Raw genomic sequence first — 17,592 nt, 5'->3', positions numbered from 1 at the left:
AGCAACCACAGCATGGCACTGGTTCTTCCCTTCAGTTCATCTTTGAAACAAATGTTCCAGCCCCCAGTTGTCCCACACAGTGTCCGTCTGTCTGTCTGTCTGTGCAGGACACTGACAGCAACATCTGACAGTCCATAGTGAAAATCACTGCAGAGAACAGTGGCACCAATTATTAGACACAGCACACCATGACTGACACATGGAAGATTCAAAGTCTGCAAAATGCTCCTCTATTAGCTGCAGCTGCTAAAGTGGGAAGGTTGTATAGCAACAACAAATACTGATGCTTCAAAAAATGGGACTGAAGACATCATTAAAGGACATATTTTGAATGTTGTGTGCATGATAAATCATTTTCATTACAAACACCTCTTTACGCTGTTAATGCATTCAGTGCAGCACTGATCATGAGTTCATTGGCTCCAAATCAGGAAATTAGGTGGTTCTTCTCAACAGCCAATCAGAGTCTTCTCTCTGAAGAGTGGAGAACATATAGAGATCCATTTCATTCAACGCAGCATTTTGAACACGATGAAGACTCTGTGGTTTGCTTTGTATTTGACTTTTCTGTCCTCTGGAAGAATCGGTAAGTTTTCTGTTGTGACTTTATTTAATACGATGAAACATTTTGCTGGAGATTTTGATCATCAGTTAAATCTCTTTGTGGATCTCTTCTCTCTTCAGCTCAGACAGCTGATCTGAAATCATCCACATATGAGCTTCAAGAGGATGGTTTTGTTTCAGCAAATGTTGGTGACAACGTGACTTTGCAATGTTTCTATGATGCAGTGAGGTTTAACTGGTATAAACAAACTCTGGGACAGAAACCAAGGCGCATCTCTACTTACTACAAAAATGACAAAAATGGGATTTTTCATGAGGAATTTGACAACAATCCACGCTTCACGTTGGATACTAAAACTGGTCACAATCACTTGAACATTACAGATCTGCAAATTTCAGATTCGGCTACTTATTACTGCACAAGTAGCGATTCATACAGCTTTGAATTCACAGCAGGATTCATTGTGAGTGTAAAGGGTTCAGGTGTGAACATCCCAGCTTTGGTCCATCAGTCAGCATCTGACACCATCCAACCAGGAGGCTCTGAGACTCTGAGCTGTACAGTACACACTGGGTCCTGTGATGGAGAACACAGTGTTTACTGGTTCAGAAACTCTGAAGAACCACATCCAGGACTCATTTACACCCATGGAGGCAGGAATGATCAGTGTGAGAGGAAACCCGACACACAAACACACACCTGTGTCTACAACTTGCCAATGAAGAGCCTGAATCCGTCTCATGCTGGGATCTACTACTGTGCTTTTGTCTCATGTGGACACATCGTGTTTGGAAACGGGACCAAGCTGGACTTTGAAGGTGAGGAACATGAAAGCAGATGTTTCATCTATACAGAAGCTATAATTACTACCTCCTCAATATTCTACAGCTCTGTAATGTCTCTGAATCTGGATCTGCAGATGAGTCGTTTGTCTTGGTGTATGTCTTGAGTGGAGCTCTGGCATTCACCACCATCCTGGTTGTTTTCCTGGCGTATGCAGCATATACAATGAAGAACAGAAACAGCTGTCAGTGTGCAGGTAGACCAGTTTCCATTCATCACCTTTGATAGTGTGTATTTATGTGCTTTAAACTGGAGGAGCATCCATTTGAAGTTGATGTGAATTAGAAAACCGACCACATCAAGACAGGAGTGTCACAGATCAACATGTTCCATCATGCTGATCTCTTCCACACACTGTGGGAACAGATTTATTTATTTCATGGTTTGTCAGAAAATCAAGAAGTTAGAAGAACCAGTGTTCTCACCACCATCTCAGTGGATTTTGAGGCTTTTGTTGTTTTTATTCTGAACCAGACTCAAGATCTTCAGCTGCCTTGACTCCAAATGCAGTGGTGAGTATTTCTGAATCACAACAGCACTAAAAATATATATTACAGTACAACAACAATACATAGAGGATTAAAGAAGCAACACCTGTGCAAATGTAAGCTGAATGTTTTGGATATATGTCAGTGAAATATCATACAACATATGTGTATGTCAATAGAAGCTTGGTCATTTAGTTCCTGTTGTGGAAATGGCCTTTTTGTAAAGCACAGTGATGCTATTTTCTCAGTGCTGTGACATCAGTGTGATCACTGTATTGTACAGGTGTTGCTGTTGATGTGTACAATAAGTACAAGCAAGCATCAGACAAGCCATGTGTATTTTTATGCTGATTAAATGATATTTTATCAGCAGGATGATCAAGATTCAGAAAACCTCCATTACGCTGCTTTGAGGGAGCACAGGATCAACAGAACGACAAGACGGAAGGACGACACACAAAATGATTGTGTGTATTCAAGTGTGAGGCAGTAGGAGCTGCAAATACTTCAACTGTTCTTTGTTTCTGTGGACGATGAATATGTCTATCAAGCTGTACCATATCTTATATTGGAGTTTTGCTGTCAGATTTCACCACAATATACTGAATGTAAAGTGTTGCCTTGCAGTGAACTAATAAAACATTGCTCTCATGAAACAAGCCGTCTGGATACAGTATGAGCTGTGCTGTCACATGTGCAGTTTCTCTATTCTCACTATAACTTGACTTTACAACGTCCAAACACAACCACACACAACTCATGTCTGTGGAGCCTGTGGGCTCAGGCACTTGAGAGCACGTTCACTCTGGAAAATGAGCATTAAAACTAAATCTCTACCTGCATTGGAGGAGCTGCAGAGAGACTGTATGTCTGTTTGTGCTGCACTGCTCACAAAGCAAAAGCCTTCATCACTGAGAGTGTGTATCATAGAAACAGGCCATCACAGGCCACGCCCCTCTGTTTAACACCCGCCCACTGACTGGGAGATGCTCATTGGGTCCTTCTTTCTGGTTCCTTCAAAAGCAAACAAATGAGCACATAAAATACTCAGCAACAATAAGGCAGTGAGCATGAACACACCTCAAGTGCTTTTCACACACCATATATTCTGATATTGAAGAGCAAGCCTCTGCAAACATCAAGCACCATTGATACAGATGTGACTCAGCAGGGCCGGCCGTCTCATAGCAGAGCGCCAACAAGACTCTCCATCATGTCATTTCTGAAAACACACCGTCAACATGCCTGGAACCAGTCTGTCAGATAGTGAGTGTACACCTGAAGTGTTCTGATAGATGCCTCTACCAGATATCTTTGCAGGTTGTTCATTTTTACATGAAGAGGCCGAGATGTGAGGATGCTTTTGAGCCTCTGTGTGGTCGGCAGTCAAACATTTGCTCTCAATATATTTGTCTCATGTACTTTTCGAGGCAACTCCGCTTTCTTTGTCTTGGTGGTTTCAAACAGGAAGTCACTGCATTGTTTTCATGCACAGTACCCAGACTGTTTTCATAGATTATATCTATGGGTTTAATAAAATAATTAATAGTAATCTTTGTTATTTTTTTGTGTGTGTAGTCAATCATTAACTTGTTTTTGTCAGTTGAGTGTATCGCAGCTGTGTTGTCAAAAGCCTTGAAGACAGGGCTTGCTGAGGGAGTGGCTGTTAGTCTGAATTTTGTGTTTCTGCCTGACAGATCAAACCAACCCAACCAAATGACGGCCACAGTCCGTGTGCTTGCGAGAAGCTGCTGAAACAATTCACATCCCCATGTAATGTCACAAGCAACATTCACTACATGCTACAACAACAATAACCACTGCAAAGACATTACTTTTTTTTTGCCACGTTGGCATGGCTGTGGGGATTGCATGTTGGTTGGTTCACCGTATTTGTCCAATAATTGTTGAGCTCTTTAAAACTGGATCAGATTAATATTTGTTTTTGTGCAGACCCCTATGGCCTCCCCTGACTTTTCAGAGGCTGAATCCTGCTGACCTCGGTGATCCCCTGTCACTCCGTCTTACGCTGCCATGAGGTTCACATTTGTGGTTGTGAGTGAGATGTCTCAACAGCGACCATGGCCCGTGACATTTGGGGCACATATTCACCTTCCCCTCAGGCTGAATTGTAATCAGTTTGGTGGTCCTTCTTTTCTTTAGCGCCATCAACAGGTTTTGTTTTTTTCATCAAACACATGTTGGGTTTGATTGATGAACAACTACTTGCTAGACTAATTCCTGCCATTGTCACCTGTATCCAGCAAATTTTAGCATGCTAACATTTTTAATTTTTTTTTTTAATTTTATTCACTCTAGTAATCCCAAACTGGGAAATTAGTCTCTGCATTTCACCCATCGCTGATTTACTGAAACACACACATGCACATGCAACATGCAGTGAGACACACAGGAGCAGTGGGCTGCCGCAACAGGCGCCCGGGGAGCATATTGGGAGGTTAAGTGCCTTGCTCAAGGGCACATCAGCCGGCTAATGGAGGGGGGGGGAGTGACCCTCCGGTCACAAGCCGCTTCTCCAACCTCTAGGCCACGGCTGCCCCCATTTAATTTTTTTTTTTTTTTTTTTAAATGCTAAACAAAGATGTGTTAATTTAGCTCCAACTGTGCCAATGTACAGCCTAACAAAGCTACCAGCATAGCTGTAGTTTTATGATGCTGGGTTACAACAACATACCTTCTTCGCGTCTTCTTCTTTGAACGAAATACTTGAAGCCCACGTTTGTCCTGCACACGAGCACTCCATTTGTGCTGCCACTGGCAACAAGCTGTCACACAAACTGCCAAAAAATGGTGCGAACTATGGATATTATAGTCATGCAACTCCTATGACTGATACATGGAAGACTGCAAATCAGCAAACTGTTCCTGTAATAACCATTAATGTGAAACACCTCAACAGCTATTTGCAGATGGATGCAGATACCCCATGAGTAGCAGCTAGTTATAGCAGCTCCAACGGCTTTCCTTTGTTTTAGTGTTTTCTTTTGTGTTTTTCGTCTTTTTCTGTCACTATTTTCAGTCGGTCGCGCGTACCTTTGGATGTACAACTGGTGAGACTAGTGATTTGCTTTTTACTCTTTTGTGGACTACATCGGGAGATCCTTTCAGCCACGGCTCCATTGTTTACACTCGGGACCAGCTGTTAGCGCTGTGCAACACCGACGTACTCCCTGTGGAAAGACCTGAGATCCCTGCGGAGATATGGAGACGGAGAAGGGGATCTGGAGCAAAGTGCCAGGACAAGAGAAGACGATATAAACCATCCATACTGTCTCTTATTATGGGGAATGAAGGATCTCTCCCTAACAAGATGGAAGAGCTATTGGCGCTAACCAGACTGCAGCAGGAGTATCGGGAGTGTCGCGTCATGTGCTTCACGGAGACATGGCTGAACGAAATCACGCTGGACGTGCATGTCGCTTTGGATTATTTTCATCTGCTGACAGCGGACAGGCGAACAACGGAGTGCGGTAATAGGAAGGTTGGAGGCATAGCGATGTTTTGTGAACAAGAGATGGTGTAATCCAGTGTTAGTGAAAAGGAGCAGCGCTGCACAAGAGACATTGAGCTGCTAGCTGTTAGCATCCGGCCGTATTACCTGCCGAGGGATCTCTCGCATGCCATCATGATACCCCAGCTGCAGACTTCGCACCCCCAGGCCTTCCTCCTTATCTCTAGAGATTTCAACCACGCTTCCCTGTCTTCAACTCTCCCCACCTTCACCCAGTATGTCAAATGCCACATCAGAGACAACAAAACACTGGATTTACTGTGTGCAAACACAAAGGACGCTTATAGCTCTTCATGAGTCCTTGACACCACCGACTGGGAAGTGTTGTGGATCCCTCACAGGGAGGACATTGACAGTTTTACAACATGCATCACAGACTACATTAACTTCTGTGTGGAAGTCACCCCCCTCTAATCCGAGACTACGGACCCAGCCCCCCACCTCACCCAACAGGATCCACCCCCTTGTCCCCATCCAGCCTCGACATAACAGCAGATCAGGTGAGTAAGGAGCTCAAGAGGACAAGGATGAGGAAGGCTACCTGCCCTGATGGCATCAGCTCCAGACTGCTCAGGGTTTGTGCAGATCAGCTCTGTGGGGTCGTTCAGCACATTTTCAACTTGAGCCTCAGCCTGGAGAGAGTTCCTGCCCTGTGGAAAACTTCCTGTGTGGTTCCAGTGCCAAAGACTGTGCATCCCAGGGAGCCCAACCACTTCAGGCCTGTAGAATTAACTTCCCACCTGATGAAGACTCTGGAAAGGATTATACTTCATCACCTCCATCACCTGGTGAGCAGCGAGCTGGACCCCCTATAATTCACATATCGACGCTATTATCTCCCTGCTCCATTGCACTCTTTCCTACCTGGAGAGCCCTGCTAACACAGTGAGGATCGTGTTTTTTGACTTCTCCAGTGCTTTCAACACGATCCAGCCATCACTGCTGAGGGGAAAGCTGGAAAGTGCCGGAGTAGACTGCCTGTGATGTGATGCATCAAAGAAACCTGTGTACAGTATAGCGTTTCCCCCTCCAAGAAAACCCACGCCATTTGGTTGTTTTTTTGTGCCTACTAAGTAAATCGAGAGCAGATCAAACTCCACTCTCACTGCACTGACAGTAGCTGACAATGCTCCAACACACAGCCACACATAACTGATGCCTGTGGTGATTGTGGCCTCAGGTCCTCTATAGAGGAAAATAAACAGAAAAACAAAGCCAGCACCCGCGACTAAAGTCATGAGGGCCTTTATTCTTTTACAAAGCAAACCGTCATCATTGACAGTCTGTACATGTGTAGCGTTTCCCCCTCCACACAACCCACGCCATCTGGTTGTTGTTTGTGGCTACTTAGTAAATCAAAAGCAGATCAAACCCTCAGCAGAACTCTCTCAGAGTCAGTGGGACACAATCGGTGTGGCTTTGCAAACATCAAGCGAGTTCAGCCTGTTCAGAAACATCCAGAAGCATCAAGGTGTGATGTTGCATGAGGCTCAAGCTAATCTGTCTGATCACATGCGCCCGACCCAAGTGTGTTAATAATGCATGATGCTCTTCACAGGCTGTTTACTGTAAATATGCTCATTGTACATCACAAACACAAATGACTAAAGTTTAGCTCTAAATATACTTTGGTCATGTACTTGTCGAGGCAACTCCTCTTTCTTTGTCTTGGTGGTTTCAAACAGGAAGTCGCTGCAGTGTTTTCATGCACAGTAGTCACACAGCATAACTCTAATGCCCAGACTGTTTTAATATGATCAAAGAAATCATTTGAACAATCGAAATGATATATTCATTTACAAACATTTAGCGATGCTCAGTAACAGATTTTGTGTTTTGTTCACTTGAAGTCCTGACAGCTCTGAGTTGTCCTGAACTGGTGAAATAATAGCGAGTATTTCTATCATGTTTGTGAAAATGCACACAATTATTTCAGTGTTGTTCACTAAGAGTACAGTGTAATATGGGTAACATTGGCAGAAATCCTCAGGACCAGTCGTGCTTCAGGATCAATGTGCTCACGTTGGTGTTAGCCTACACGTCTCATCATGTCCACCCACAGGAACCTGGTATTTCTGCCTGACAGTTGCACCAGCACACAGGTTTTCCATTTACTGTTGTGTCAGCCAAGATATGTTTGGGAAGGAGCAGCTGAGCCAATGAACATACAGCAAGTTAATGTGACCAGCAGCGTTAGCAACATGTGCCCGTAGCAACCACAGCATGGCACTGGTTCTTCCCTTCAGTTCATCTTTGAAACAAATGTTCCAGCCCCCAGTTGTCCCACACAGTGTCCGTCTGTCTGTCTGTCTGTGCAGGACACTGACAGCAACATCTGACAGTCCATAGTGAAAATCACTGCAGAGAACAGTGGCACCAATTATTAGACACAGCACACCATGACTGACACATGGAAGATTCAAAGTCTGCAAAATGCTCCTCTATTAGCTGCAGCTGCTAAAGTACAAATACTGATGCTTCAAAAAATGAGACTGGAGACATCATTAAAGGACATATTTTAGATGTTGTGTGCATGATAAATCATTTTCATTACAAACACCTCTTTACGCTGTTAATGCATTCAGTGCAGCACTGATCATGCGTTCACTGGCTCCAAATCAGGAAATTAGGTGGTTCTTTTCAACAGCCAATCAGAGTCTTCTCTCTGAAGAGTGGAGAACATATAGAGATCCATTTCATTCAACGCAGCATTTTGAACACGATGAAGACTCTGTGGTTTGCTTTGTATTTGACTTTTCTGTCCTCTGGAAGAATCGGTAAGTTTTCTGTTGTGACTTTATTTCATACGATGAAACATTTTGCTGGAGATTTTGATCATCAGTTAAATCTCTTTGTGGATCTCTTCTCTCTTCAGCTCAGACAGCTGATCTGAAATCATCCACATATGAGCTTCAAGAGGATGGTTTTGTTTCAGCAAATGTTGGTGACAACGTGACTTTGCAATGTTTCTATGAAGGTGATGCAGTGAGGTTTAACTGGTATAAAAAAACTCTGGGACAGAAACCAAGGCGCATCTCTACTTACTACAAAAATGACAAAAATGGGATTTTTCATGAGGAATTTGACAACAATCCACGCTTCACGTTGGATACTAAAACTGGTCACAATCACTTGAACATTACAGATCTGCAAATTTCAGATTCGGCTACTTATTACTGCACAAGTAGCGATTCATACAGCTTTGAATTCACAGCAGGATTCATTGTGAGTGTAAAGGGTTCAGGTGTGAACATCCCAGCTTTGGTCCATCAGTCAGCATCTGACACCATCCAGCCAGGAGGCTCTGAGACTCTGAGCTGTACAGTACACACTGGGACCTGTGATGGAGATCACAGTGTTTACTGGTTCAGAAACTCTGAAGAACCACATCCAGGACTCATTTACACCCATGGAGGCAGGAATGATCAGTGTGAGAGGAAACCCGACACACAAACACACACCTGTGTCTACAACTTGCCAATGAAGAGCCTGAATCCGTCTCATGCTGGGATCTACTACTGTGCTGTTGTCTCATGTGGACACATCGTGTTTGGAAACGGGACCAAGCTGGACTTTGAAGGTGAGGAACATGAAAGCAGATGTTTCATCTATACAGAAGCTATAATTACTACCTCCTCAATATTCTACAGCTCTGTAATGTCTCTGAATCTGGATCTGCAGATGAGGTGGAGTCGTTTGTCTTGGTGTATGTCTTGATTGGAGCTCTGGCATTCACCACCATCCTGGTTGTTTTCCTGGCGTATGCAGCATATACAATGAAGAACAGAAACAGCTGTCAGTGTGCAGGTAGACCAGTTTCCATTCATCACCTTTGATAGTGTGTATTTATGTGCTTTAAACTGGAGGAGCATCCATTTGAAGTTGATGTGAATTAGAAAACCGACCACATCAAGACAGGAGTGTCACAGATCAACATGTTCCATCATGCTGATCTCTTCCACACACTGTGGGAACAGATTTATTTATTTCATGGTTTGTCAGAAAATCAAGAAGTTAGAAGAACCAGTGTTCTCACCACCATCTCAGTGGATTTTGAGGCTTTTGTTGTTTTTATTCTGAACCAGACTCAAGATCTTCAGCTGCCTTGACTCCAAATGCAGTGGTGAGTATTTCTGAATCACAACAGCACTAAAAATATATATTACAGTACAACAACAATACATAGAGGATGAAAGAAGCAACACCTGTGCAAATGTAAGCTGAATGTTTTGGATATATGTCAGTGAAATATCATACAGCATATGTGTATGTCAGTAGAAGCTTGGTCATTTAGTTCCTGTTGTGGAAATGGCCTTTTTGTAAAGCACAGTGATGCTATTTTCTCAGTGCTGTGACATCAGTGTGATCACTGTATTGTCCAGGTGTTGCTGTTGATGTGTACAATACGTACAAGCAAGCATCAGACAAGCCATGTGTATTTTTATGCTGATTAAATGTTACAATGATTTTTTTGAGCAGAGTTACCAAGATGCAGACAACCTCCATTATGCTGCTTTAAGGACCAACACAGCCAACAGATCAAAAAGACAGAAAGACGACACCTGGACTGAATGTGTGTACTTCAGTGTTCGGCAGTAGAACTGCAGCATGTTTCATGTTGGGTCTGTGTTACTAGAAGTGGGCATTTTGTCAGATTTCAACTCCACGTACTGAATGTAAAGATTCATGTTGCAAAGCACCAATTAAACACGTTCCTTCAGCTACAGTTAAGCCAGGTTTCTTTGATGTGATGGAGGTGCCATATTTCCACTCTCACTGCACTGACAGTAGCTGACAATGCTCCAACACACAGCCACACATAACTGATGCCTGTGGTGATTGTGGCCTCAGGTCCTCTATAGAGGAAAATGAACAGAAAAACAAAGCCAGCACCCGCGACTAAAGTCATGAGGGCCTTTATTCTTTTACAAAGCAAACCGTCATCATTGACAGTCTGTACATGTGTAGCGTTTGCCCCTCCACACAACCCACGCCATTTGGTTGTTGTTTGTGGCTACTTAGTAAATCGAAAGCAGATCAAACCCTCAGCAGCACTCTCTCAGAGTCAGTGGGACACAATCGGTGTGGCTTTGCAAACGTCAAACGAGTTTAGGCTGTTCAGAAACATCCAGAAGCATCAAGGTGTGATGTTGCATGAAGCTCAAGCTAATCTGTCTGATCACATGCGCCCGACCAAAGTGTGTTAATAAAGCATGATGCTCTTCACAGGCTGTTCACTGTAAATATGCTCATTGTACATCACAAACACAAATGACTACAGTTTAGCTCTAAAGATACTTTGGTCATGTACTTTTCGAGGCAACTCCTCTTTCTTTGTCTTGGTGGTTTCAAACAGGAAGTCGCTGCAGTGTTTTCATGCACAGTAGTCACACAGCATAACTCTAATGCCCAGACTGTTTTAATATGATCAAAGAAATCATTTGAACAATCAAAATGATATATTCATTTACAAACATTTAGCGATGCTCAGTCACAGATTTCATGCTATGATTGCTTGAAGTTCAATCTGCTCTTTGTGGATCTCTTCTCTCTTCGGCTCAGACAGCTGATCTGAAATCATCCATATATGAGCTTGAAGAGGGTGGTTTTGTTTCAGCAAATGTCGGTGACAGCGTGACTTTGCAATGTTTCTGTGAAGGTGATGTTCTAGCAACATATTACTGGTACAAACAAACTCTGGGACAGAAACCAAGGCGCATCTCTACTTACTACAAAAATCAAAAAACATGTTATTTTCATGATGAATTTGAAATCAATCCAAACTTCACATTGGACACTGAAACTGGTCACAATCACTTGAACATTACAGATCTGCAAATTTCAGATTCTGCTACTTATTACTGCGCAAGTAGATATTCATACAGCTTTGAATTCACAGCAGGATTTATTGTGAACACAGGATCAACAGAACGACAAGACGGAAGGACGACACACAAAATGATTGTGTGTATTCAAGTGTGAGGCAGTAGGAGCTGCAAATACTTCAACTGTTCTTTGTTTCTGTGGAAGATGAATATGTCTATCAACCTGTACCATATCTTTTTTTTTAGTACTGCTGTCAGATTTCACCACAATATACTGCATGTAAAGTGTCGCCTTGCAGTAAACTAATAAAACATTGCTTTCATCAAACAAGCCGTCTGGATACAGTATGAGCTGTGCTGTCACATGTGCAGTTTCTCGATTCTCACTATAACTGGACTTTACAACGTCCAAACACAACCACACACAACTCATGTCTGTGGAGCCTGTGGGCTCAGGCACTTGAGAGCACGTTCACTCTGGAAAATGAGCATTAAAACTAAATCTCTACCCGCATTGGAGGAGCTGCAGAGAGACTGTATGTCTGTTTGTGCTGCACTGCTCACAAAGCAAAAGCCTTCAGCACTGAGAGTGTGTATCATGGAAACAGGCCATCACAGGCCACGCCCCTCTGTTTAACACCCACCCACCCATTGACAGTTTTACAACATGTATCACGGACTACATTAACTTCTGTGTGGAGATCACCCCCCTCTAATCCGAGACTACGGACCCAGCCCCCCACCTCACCCAACAGGATCCACCCCCTTGTCCCCATCCAGCCTCGACATAACAGCAGATCAGGTGAGTAAGGAGCTCAAGAGGACAAGGATGAGGAAGGCTACCTGCCCTGATGGCATCAGCTCCAGACTGCTCAGGGTTTGTGCAGATCAGCTCTGTGGGGTCGTTCAGCCCATCTTCAACTTGAGCCTCAGCCTGGAGAGAGTTCCTGCCCTGTGGAAAACTTCACTTTGTGAAAATGCACACTTCTACACTTCTTTCATGCACAGTAGTCACACAGCATAACTCTAATGCCCAGACTGTTTTAATATGATCAAAGAAATAATTTCAGCAATCGAAATTATATATTCATTTACAACCAAACTATTCATCTGAACCAGACTCAAGATCTTCAGCTGCCTTGACTCCAAATGCAGTGGTGAGTATTTCTGAATCACAACAGCACTAAAAATATATATTACAGTACAACAACAGTACATAGAGGATGAAAGAAGCAACACCTGTGCAAATGTAAGCTGAACGTTTTGGATATATGTCAGTGAAATATCATACAGCATATGTGCATGTCAATAGAAGCTTGGTCATTTAGTTCCTGTTGTAGAAATGGCCTTTTTGTAAAGCACAGTGATGCTATTTTCTCAGTGCTTGATAAGCCCATAGGGCTATCAGGGCTTTCAGGACTCAAAAGCAGAACACAGGACACGAACTGAGGGCGAGCGCAAAGGCTGGTTTTAATAACAAAATACTTTCTCCAAAAGTTGACAACAAAAAATCACTTATGCAAAGGCAATAAGGCAGAAGGGCAAAAAACTTAGGACGCTGAGGATCACAGACAAAAACAAACATGAGACAAGACTCTGGGGTAACTATAGCTGTGGTAGCAAAGACAACACGGCACATTACGCACAAGACGATCTGGCACGGGACAAAGGGAGATGCGGACTATATATACACGAGGTAACAATGACAAGGTGGAGACAATCAGGGCGGGGTAGACAATCAGACAGGCGGGAAACACACCGGGAAGTCAAGGGGCCTGAAACGAGAGGAGAGTTAGGTTTCACAATAAAACAGGAAGTGTAAGACAAGATATGACGCTCGTGAACAAAACACTTAACAGACCTGACGAGACATGACAGTACCCCCCCCCCCTCTAGGGCCGGCACCGGACGGCCCAGGTTCGTTTCGGTGCTTGTTGTGAAAGTCAGTGATTAAAGTCTTATCGACGATGAAGCTTGCTGGAACCCATGACCGTTCCTCGGGGCCATACCCCTCCCAGTCCACAAGGTACTGGTACCCCTGACCACGTCTGCGCTCCGCTAGGAGCTTCTTGACGGCGTAGACAGGGCCTCTGTCGACCAGACGTGGAGGAGGGGGTGGCTTAGTGGCTGGCACCAGCGGGCTTTCTTGGACCGGCTTGAGCTTGGAGACATGGAATGTGGGGTGTACTTTCATGGACCTGGGGAGTCTCAGACACAGACGCTGGATTAATAATTTTTGAGATCTCAAAAGGTCCCACAAACCTGGGTGCCAGCTTTCGAGAATGCACATGGAGGGGTAGGTCCCGGGTTGATAACCAGACTTTCTGGCCTGGGGTATACTGGGACGCTGCTCCGCAGTGGCGGTTCGCCACTGCTTTCATCTGTGTCTGGCTCTTAAGTAACACCCTTCGCGCAGCCGGCCAGATTCGCCGGCAGCGTCTCACCAAGGCATGCGCTGAGGGAACGGCGACCTCCTGTTCATTAATTTCAAAGCGTGGGGGTTGATAGCCGTAGACGCATTGAAAAGGCGACATACCTGTGGATGCCGTGGGAAGGGTGTTGTGCGCGTATTCCACCCAAGTCAGATGATTGCTCCAGGAGGTTTGATTCTGTGAAATCAGGCAGCGGAGGCATGTCTCGAGCTCCTGGTTCATGCACTCCGTCTGTCCGTTGGATTGCGGGTGGTATCCGGACGTCAGACTCACTGTGGCCCCGAGCATCCTGCAAAATTCCCTCAAGAACAAGGAAACAAACTGGAGTCCTCTATCCGACACAATATCCTTAGGCAACCCATGAATGCGGAATACTTCTTTCATCAACACTTCGGCTGTGACTTTGGCTGAGGGCAACTTGGGCAATGGAATGAAGTGTGTCATTTTAGAAAAACGATCCACCACCGTGAGTACGGTGGTGTTACCTTTGGAGGCGGGCAGCCCAGTCACAAAGTCGATGGTGAGGTGTGTCCATGGTCGCTGGGGTACGTCCAGCGGGTGCAGGAGTCCGGCGGGGCTTTGTTTTGACGTCTTGTTTCTGCAACAGACTTCACAAGCTTGAACATAGTCGAGTATGTCTTTTCTAAGAGTGGGCCACCAAAACCTCTGTTTGACCATGAAGAGTGTGCGTTTGACCCCCGGGTGACATGTGAGTAATGAGTTGTGTGCCAACTGAATTACCTGGGACCGCAGCTGCTGGGGCACCCTGCCAGGGATGTTAATCCCTCAATGGCTTTTAGCACATCATTTTCTATTTGCCAAGTTTCTCCTCCTACCACACAATTTAGTGGTAGGATCGTCTCGGGTTCCTTGGCAGCCGGTTCCGGTTCAAACAAACGAGACAAGGCATCAGGCTTAATATTTTGGGACCCAGGTCTGAAAGAGAGGGTAAACCGGAACCGACTAAAAAACAGAGCCCACCGGGCTTGTCTAGAGTTCAGTCTTTTTGCTTTCTTGATATATTCTAGATTCTTATGATCCGTCAGAACTAGGAAAGGGTGCTCCGTTCCCTCTAGCCAGTGTCGCCGCTCTTCTAACGCCGTTTTAACGGCTAACAGTTCCCGGTTACCTACGTCATATTTCCTCTCTGCCGGGGACAACTTACGCGACAGGTAGGCGCATGGATGGATCCTGTTGTCCTTGTCGCTCCGCTGGGACAGGACGGCTCCGACTCCGTCATTAGATGCGTCCACAAACTGGCGTTGGGGATCAAAACTGCTGTGCTGGGTGCTGTGGTGAATGCCTCTTTCAGCTTCCGGAAAGCAGCATCAGCCTCTGCAGACCACTGGAAACTGAACTTGGAAGATGTGAGGTTATGAAGGGGGGCCGCGACTGTGCTGAAATTGCATATGAATTTTGTTAAAAATTGTTGTAACTTTTTGCGGTTACTAGGATTAGGCCAATCAGCTACAGCCCTCACTTTCTCTGGATCCATCTGCACATGATTTTCGGAAATTACATAGCCTAGGAAAACCACTTGTTTGGCATGAAATTCACATTTCTCAGCTTTGACATAGAGATGGTGAGATAATAGACGAGACAGGACTTGGCGAACATGACTTTGGTGAGTGTCCAAATCCGGGGAGAAGATCAGGATATCATCGAGGTAGACGAATACAAAGTTATTGAGAAACTCTCTCAGAACGTCATTTACATACCCCTGGAACACAGCTGGTGCGTTAGTGAGTCCGAAGGGCATGACCAGATACTCGAGTATAACCTGCCCTTGGGGATGGGAGCCCTCCGGGGGGAGATCGATGGGGCAGTCGGAGGACCGATGAGGAGGTAATGAGGTTGCTTTGACTTTGTTGAACACCTCCTTCAGATCCCAGTAGCAGTTTGGCACTTTAGCCAAGTCAGCATAGCGTTCTTGCTCTCCCCCTGGCGGCAGGACAGGTTCAGGATTCTTGGTGTGCAGACTGTGAACAGACTCAGAAGGAGAGACATTAGACTGATCATTCCCCATCCCTGAATTTTCCCTGTAACCCAGTCTATCTGTGGATTGTTTTTGTGGAGCCAGGGATACCCCAGAATAAGACAGTGTTGAGCTGAATTGAACAGGTGAAACGGCAAAAGTTCGGTGTGAGCATCCCCGACTGCTATTTCACATGGTTCAGTTACATGAGTCACTTGAAAAATAGCACAGCCGTTAAGGGCATTGGCTCTGAGTGGGGTCTCGAGTTTTTTCACTCCAATCAGGTTTCTTCGAGCAAAGCCCCAGTCCATGAAATTTTCATCTGCCCCAGAGTCTATGAGAACCTCTAGCTCTACCAACTGATTATTGTTCTTTAATATGGCTTTGGTTAATGTGTGTGGAGGTTTCAGAGTTAACGAGACTGGGCTCACCATCTCCCTCCTTTCCGATGGTGAGCCTGATCTTTTACCTGACACTGAGCCACTTGGTGTCCCTGCTCCCCGCAATAGAAGCATGCGTTTTCCTTGACGCGTCGCAACCTCTCCTCTGGATCCACTTTGGTGCGACCGATCTGCATCGGTTCTTCAGATCCAACAGGTGGCAGTGTGGGTGCAGGTAAACGAGGCAGTGACGGTGGAGCGAACTGTTGTGTGGTATGCTTCCTGCTTTCCGTGCTGAAGCGGGTTTCCCTCCGCCGATCTCGCTCCCTCTCGAATAGCCGGGAGTCTATGCGGATGGCCGTAGAGATGATGAATTCAAGGTCAGGGGGCAATTCCAGCGGAGCCAGCTGATCCTTGATGGAGTCGGAGAGGCCATTGACGAAGGCGTCATTCAGCGCTGGTCCGCTCAGTGCGTTTCGGAAGTGGTTCGGTTCCGCTGAGTCCATTGTGGCCAGATCATACTGATAAGCCCGTAGGGCTGTCAGGGCTTTCAGGACTCAAAAGCAGAACACAGGACACGAACTGAGGGCGAGCGCGAAGGCTGGTTTTAATAACAAAATACTTTCTCCAATAGTTGACAACAAAAAATCACTTATGCAAAGGCAATAAGGCAGAAGGGCAAAAAACTTAGGACGCTGAGGATCACAGACAAAAACGAGCATGAGACAAGACTCTGGGGTAACTATAGCTGTGGTAGCAAAGACAACACGGCAAATTATGCGCAAGACGATATGGCACAGGACAAAGGGAGACGCGGACTATATATACACGAGGTAACAATGAACAGGTGGAGACAGTCAGGGCGGGGTAGACAATCAGACAGGCGGGAAACACACCGGGAAGTCAAGGGGCCTGAAACGAGAGGAGAGTTAGGTTTCACAATAAAACAGGAAGTGTAAGACAAGATATGACGCTCGCGAACAAAACACTTTGCAGACCTGACGAGACATGACAGTGCTGTGACATCAGTGTCATCACTGTATTGTACAGGTGTCGCTGTTGATGTGTACAATACGTACAAGGAAGAATCAGACAAGCCATGTTTATTTTTATGCTGACTAAATGATATTTTATTAGCAGGATGTTCAAGATTCAGAAAACCTCCATTACGCTGCTTTGAGGGAGCACAGGATCAACAGAACGACAAGACGGAAGGACGACACACAAAATGATTGTGTGTATTCAAGTGTGAGGCAGTAGGAGCTGCAAAGACTTCAACTGTTCTTTGTTTCTGTGGAAGATGAATATGTCGAGCTGTACCATTTTTTTTTCTTTGGAGTTTTGCTGTCAGATTTCACCACAATATACTGAATGTAAAGTGTTGCCTTGCAGCCAACTAATAAAACATTGCTTTCAGCAAACAAGCCATCTGGATACAGTTTGAGCTGTGCTGTCACATGTGCAGTTTCTCTCTTCTGATTATAACTGGACTTTACAACATCCAAACACAACCACACACTGTAGTGTCAGATCTGAGGGTTACAAGACAAGA

The 17,592-nt window shown here is 45.0% G+C and overlaps 2 protein-coding genes across 4 annotated transcripts; both read left to right on the top strand.

Annotated features, from left to right (window-relative positions):
• The first annotated feature begins 501 nt into the window (after positions 1-501).
• LOC121626309 lies at positions 502-11,526 on the top strand. Of its 2 annotated transcripts, XM_041964744.1 has the most exons (6): positions 502-586; positions 685-1,383; positions 1,485-1,604; positions 1,883-1,920; positions 2,267-2,319; positions 11,349-11,526. In XM_041964744.1, exons 1-6 carry the CDS (start codon positions 532-534, stop codon positions 11,416-11,418), a joined length of 1,035 nt encoding a protein of 344 aa, XP_041820678.1. In that variant the 5' UTR covers positions 502-531; the 3' UTR covers positions 11,419-11,526. The 2 variants fall into 2 exon arrangements, with proteins under 2 accessions (XP_041820678.1, XP_041820679.1); XM_041964745.1 differs by lacking the exon at positions 11,349-11,526 and having other exon boundaries at positions 2,270-2,519.
• On the top strand, positions 8,121-17,391 carry LOC121626305 (V-set and immunoglobulin domain-containing protein 1-like). Of its 2 annotated transcripts, none has more exons than XM_041964738.1 (5): positions 8,121-8,205; positions 8,304-9,008; positions 9,110-9,235; positions 12,373-12,410; positions 17,178-17,391. In XM_041964738.1, exons 1-5 carry the CDS (start codon positions 8,151-8,153, stop codon positions 17,298-17,300), a joined length of 1,047 nt encoding a protein of 348 aa, XP_041820672.1. In that variant the 5' UTR covers positions 8,121-8,150; the 3' UTR covers positions 17,301-17,391. The 2 variants fall into 2 exon arrangements, with proteins under 2 accessions (XP_041820672.1, XP_041820673.1); XM_041964739.1 differs by lacking the exons at positions 12,373-12,410; positions 17,178-17,391 and adding exons at positions 9,514-9,551; positions 9,908-11,484.
• Positions 17,392-17,592: the final 201 nt, after the last annotated feature.

The sequence above is a fragment of the Chelmon rostratus genome, chromosome 23, assembly GCF_017976325.1.
Source record: "Chelmon rostratus isolate fCheRos1 chromosome 23, fCheRos1.pri, whole genome shotgun sequence".
Taxonomy (NCBI): Eukaryota; Metazoa; Chordata; class Actinopteri; order Chaetodontiformes; family Chaetodontidae; genus Chelmon; species Chelmon rostratus.
Note: the sequence above shows the minus strand (reverse complement) of the source record. Positions and strands in the feature narration are given on the sequence as shown.

Bases quoted from the DNA above. Each gene is read 5' to 3' on its own strand.
- LOC121626309 (XM_041964744.1), top strand. From the start codon at position 532: ATGAAGACTCTGTGGTTTGCTTTGTATTTGACTTTTCTGTCCTCTGGA. The intron at 587-684 runs GTAAGTTTTCTG...TTCTCTCTTCAG, and splicing joins TCTGTCCTCTGGAAGAATCG to CTCAGACAGCTGATCTGAAA. The intron at 1,605-1,882 runs GTAGACCAGTTT...ATTCTGAACCAG, and splicing joins AAACAGCTGTCAGTGTGCAG to ACTCAAGATCTTCAGCTGCC.
- LOC121626305 (XM_041964738.1), top strand. From the start codon at position 8,151: ATGAAGACTCTGTGGTTTGCTTTGTATTTGACTTTTCTGTCCTCTGGA. The intron at 9,009-9,109 runs GTGAGGAACATG...CTGGATCTGCAG, and splicing joins GACCAAGCTGGACTTTGAAG to ATGAGGTGGAGTCGTTTGTC. The intron at 9,236-12,372 runs GTAGACCAGTTT...CATCTGAACCAG, and splicing joins AAACAGCTGTCAGTGTGCAG to ACTCAAGATCTTCAGCTGCC.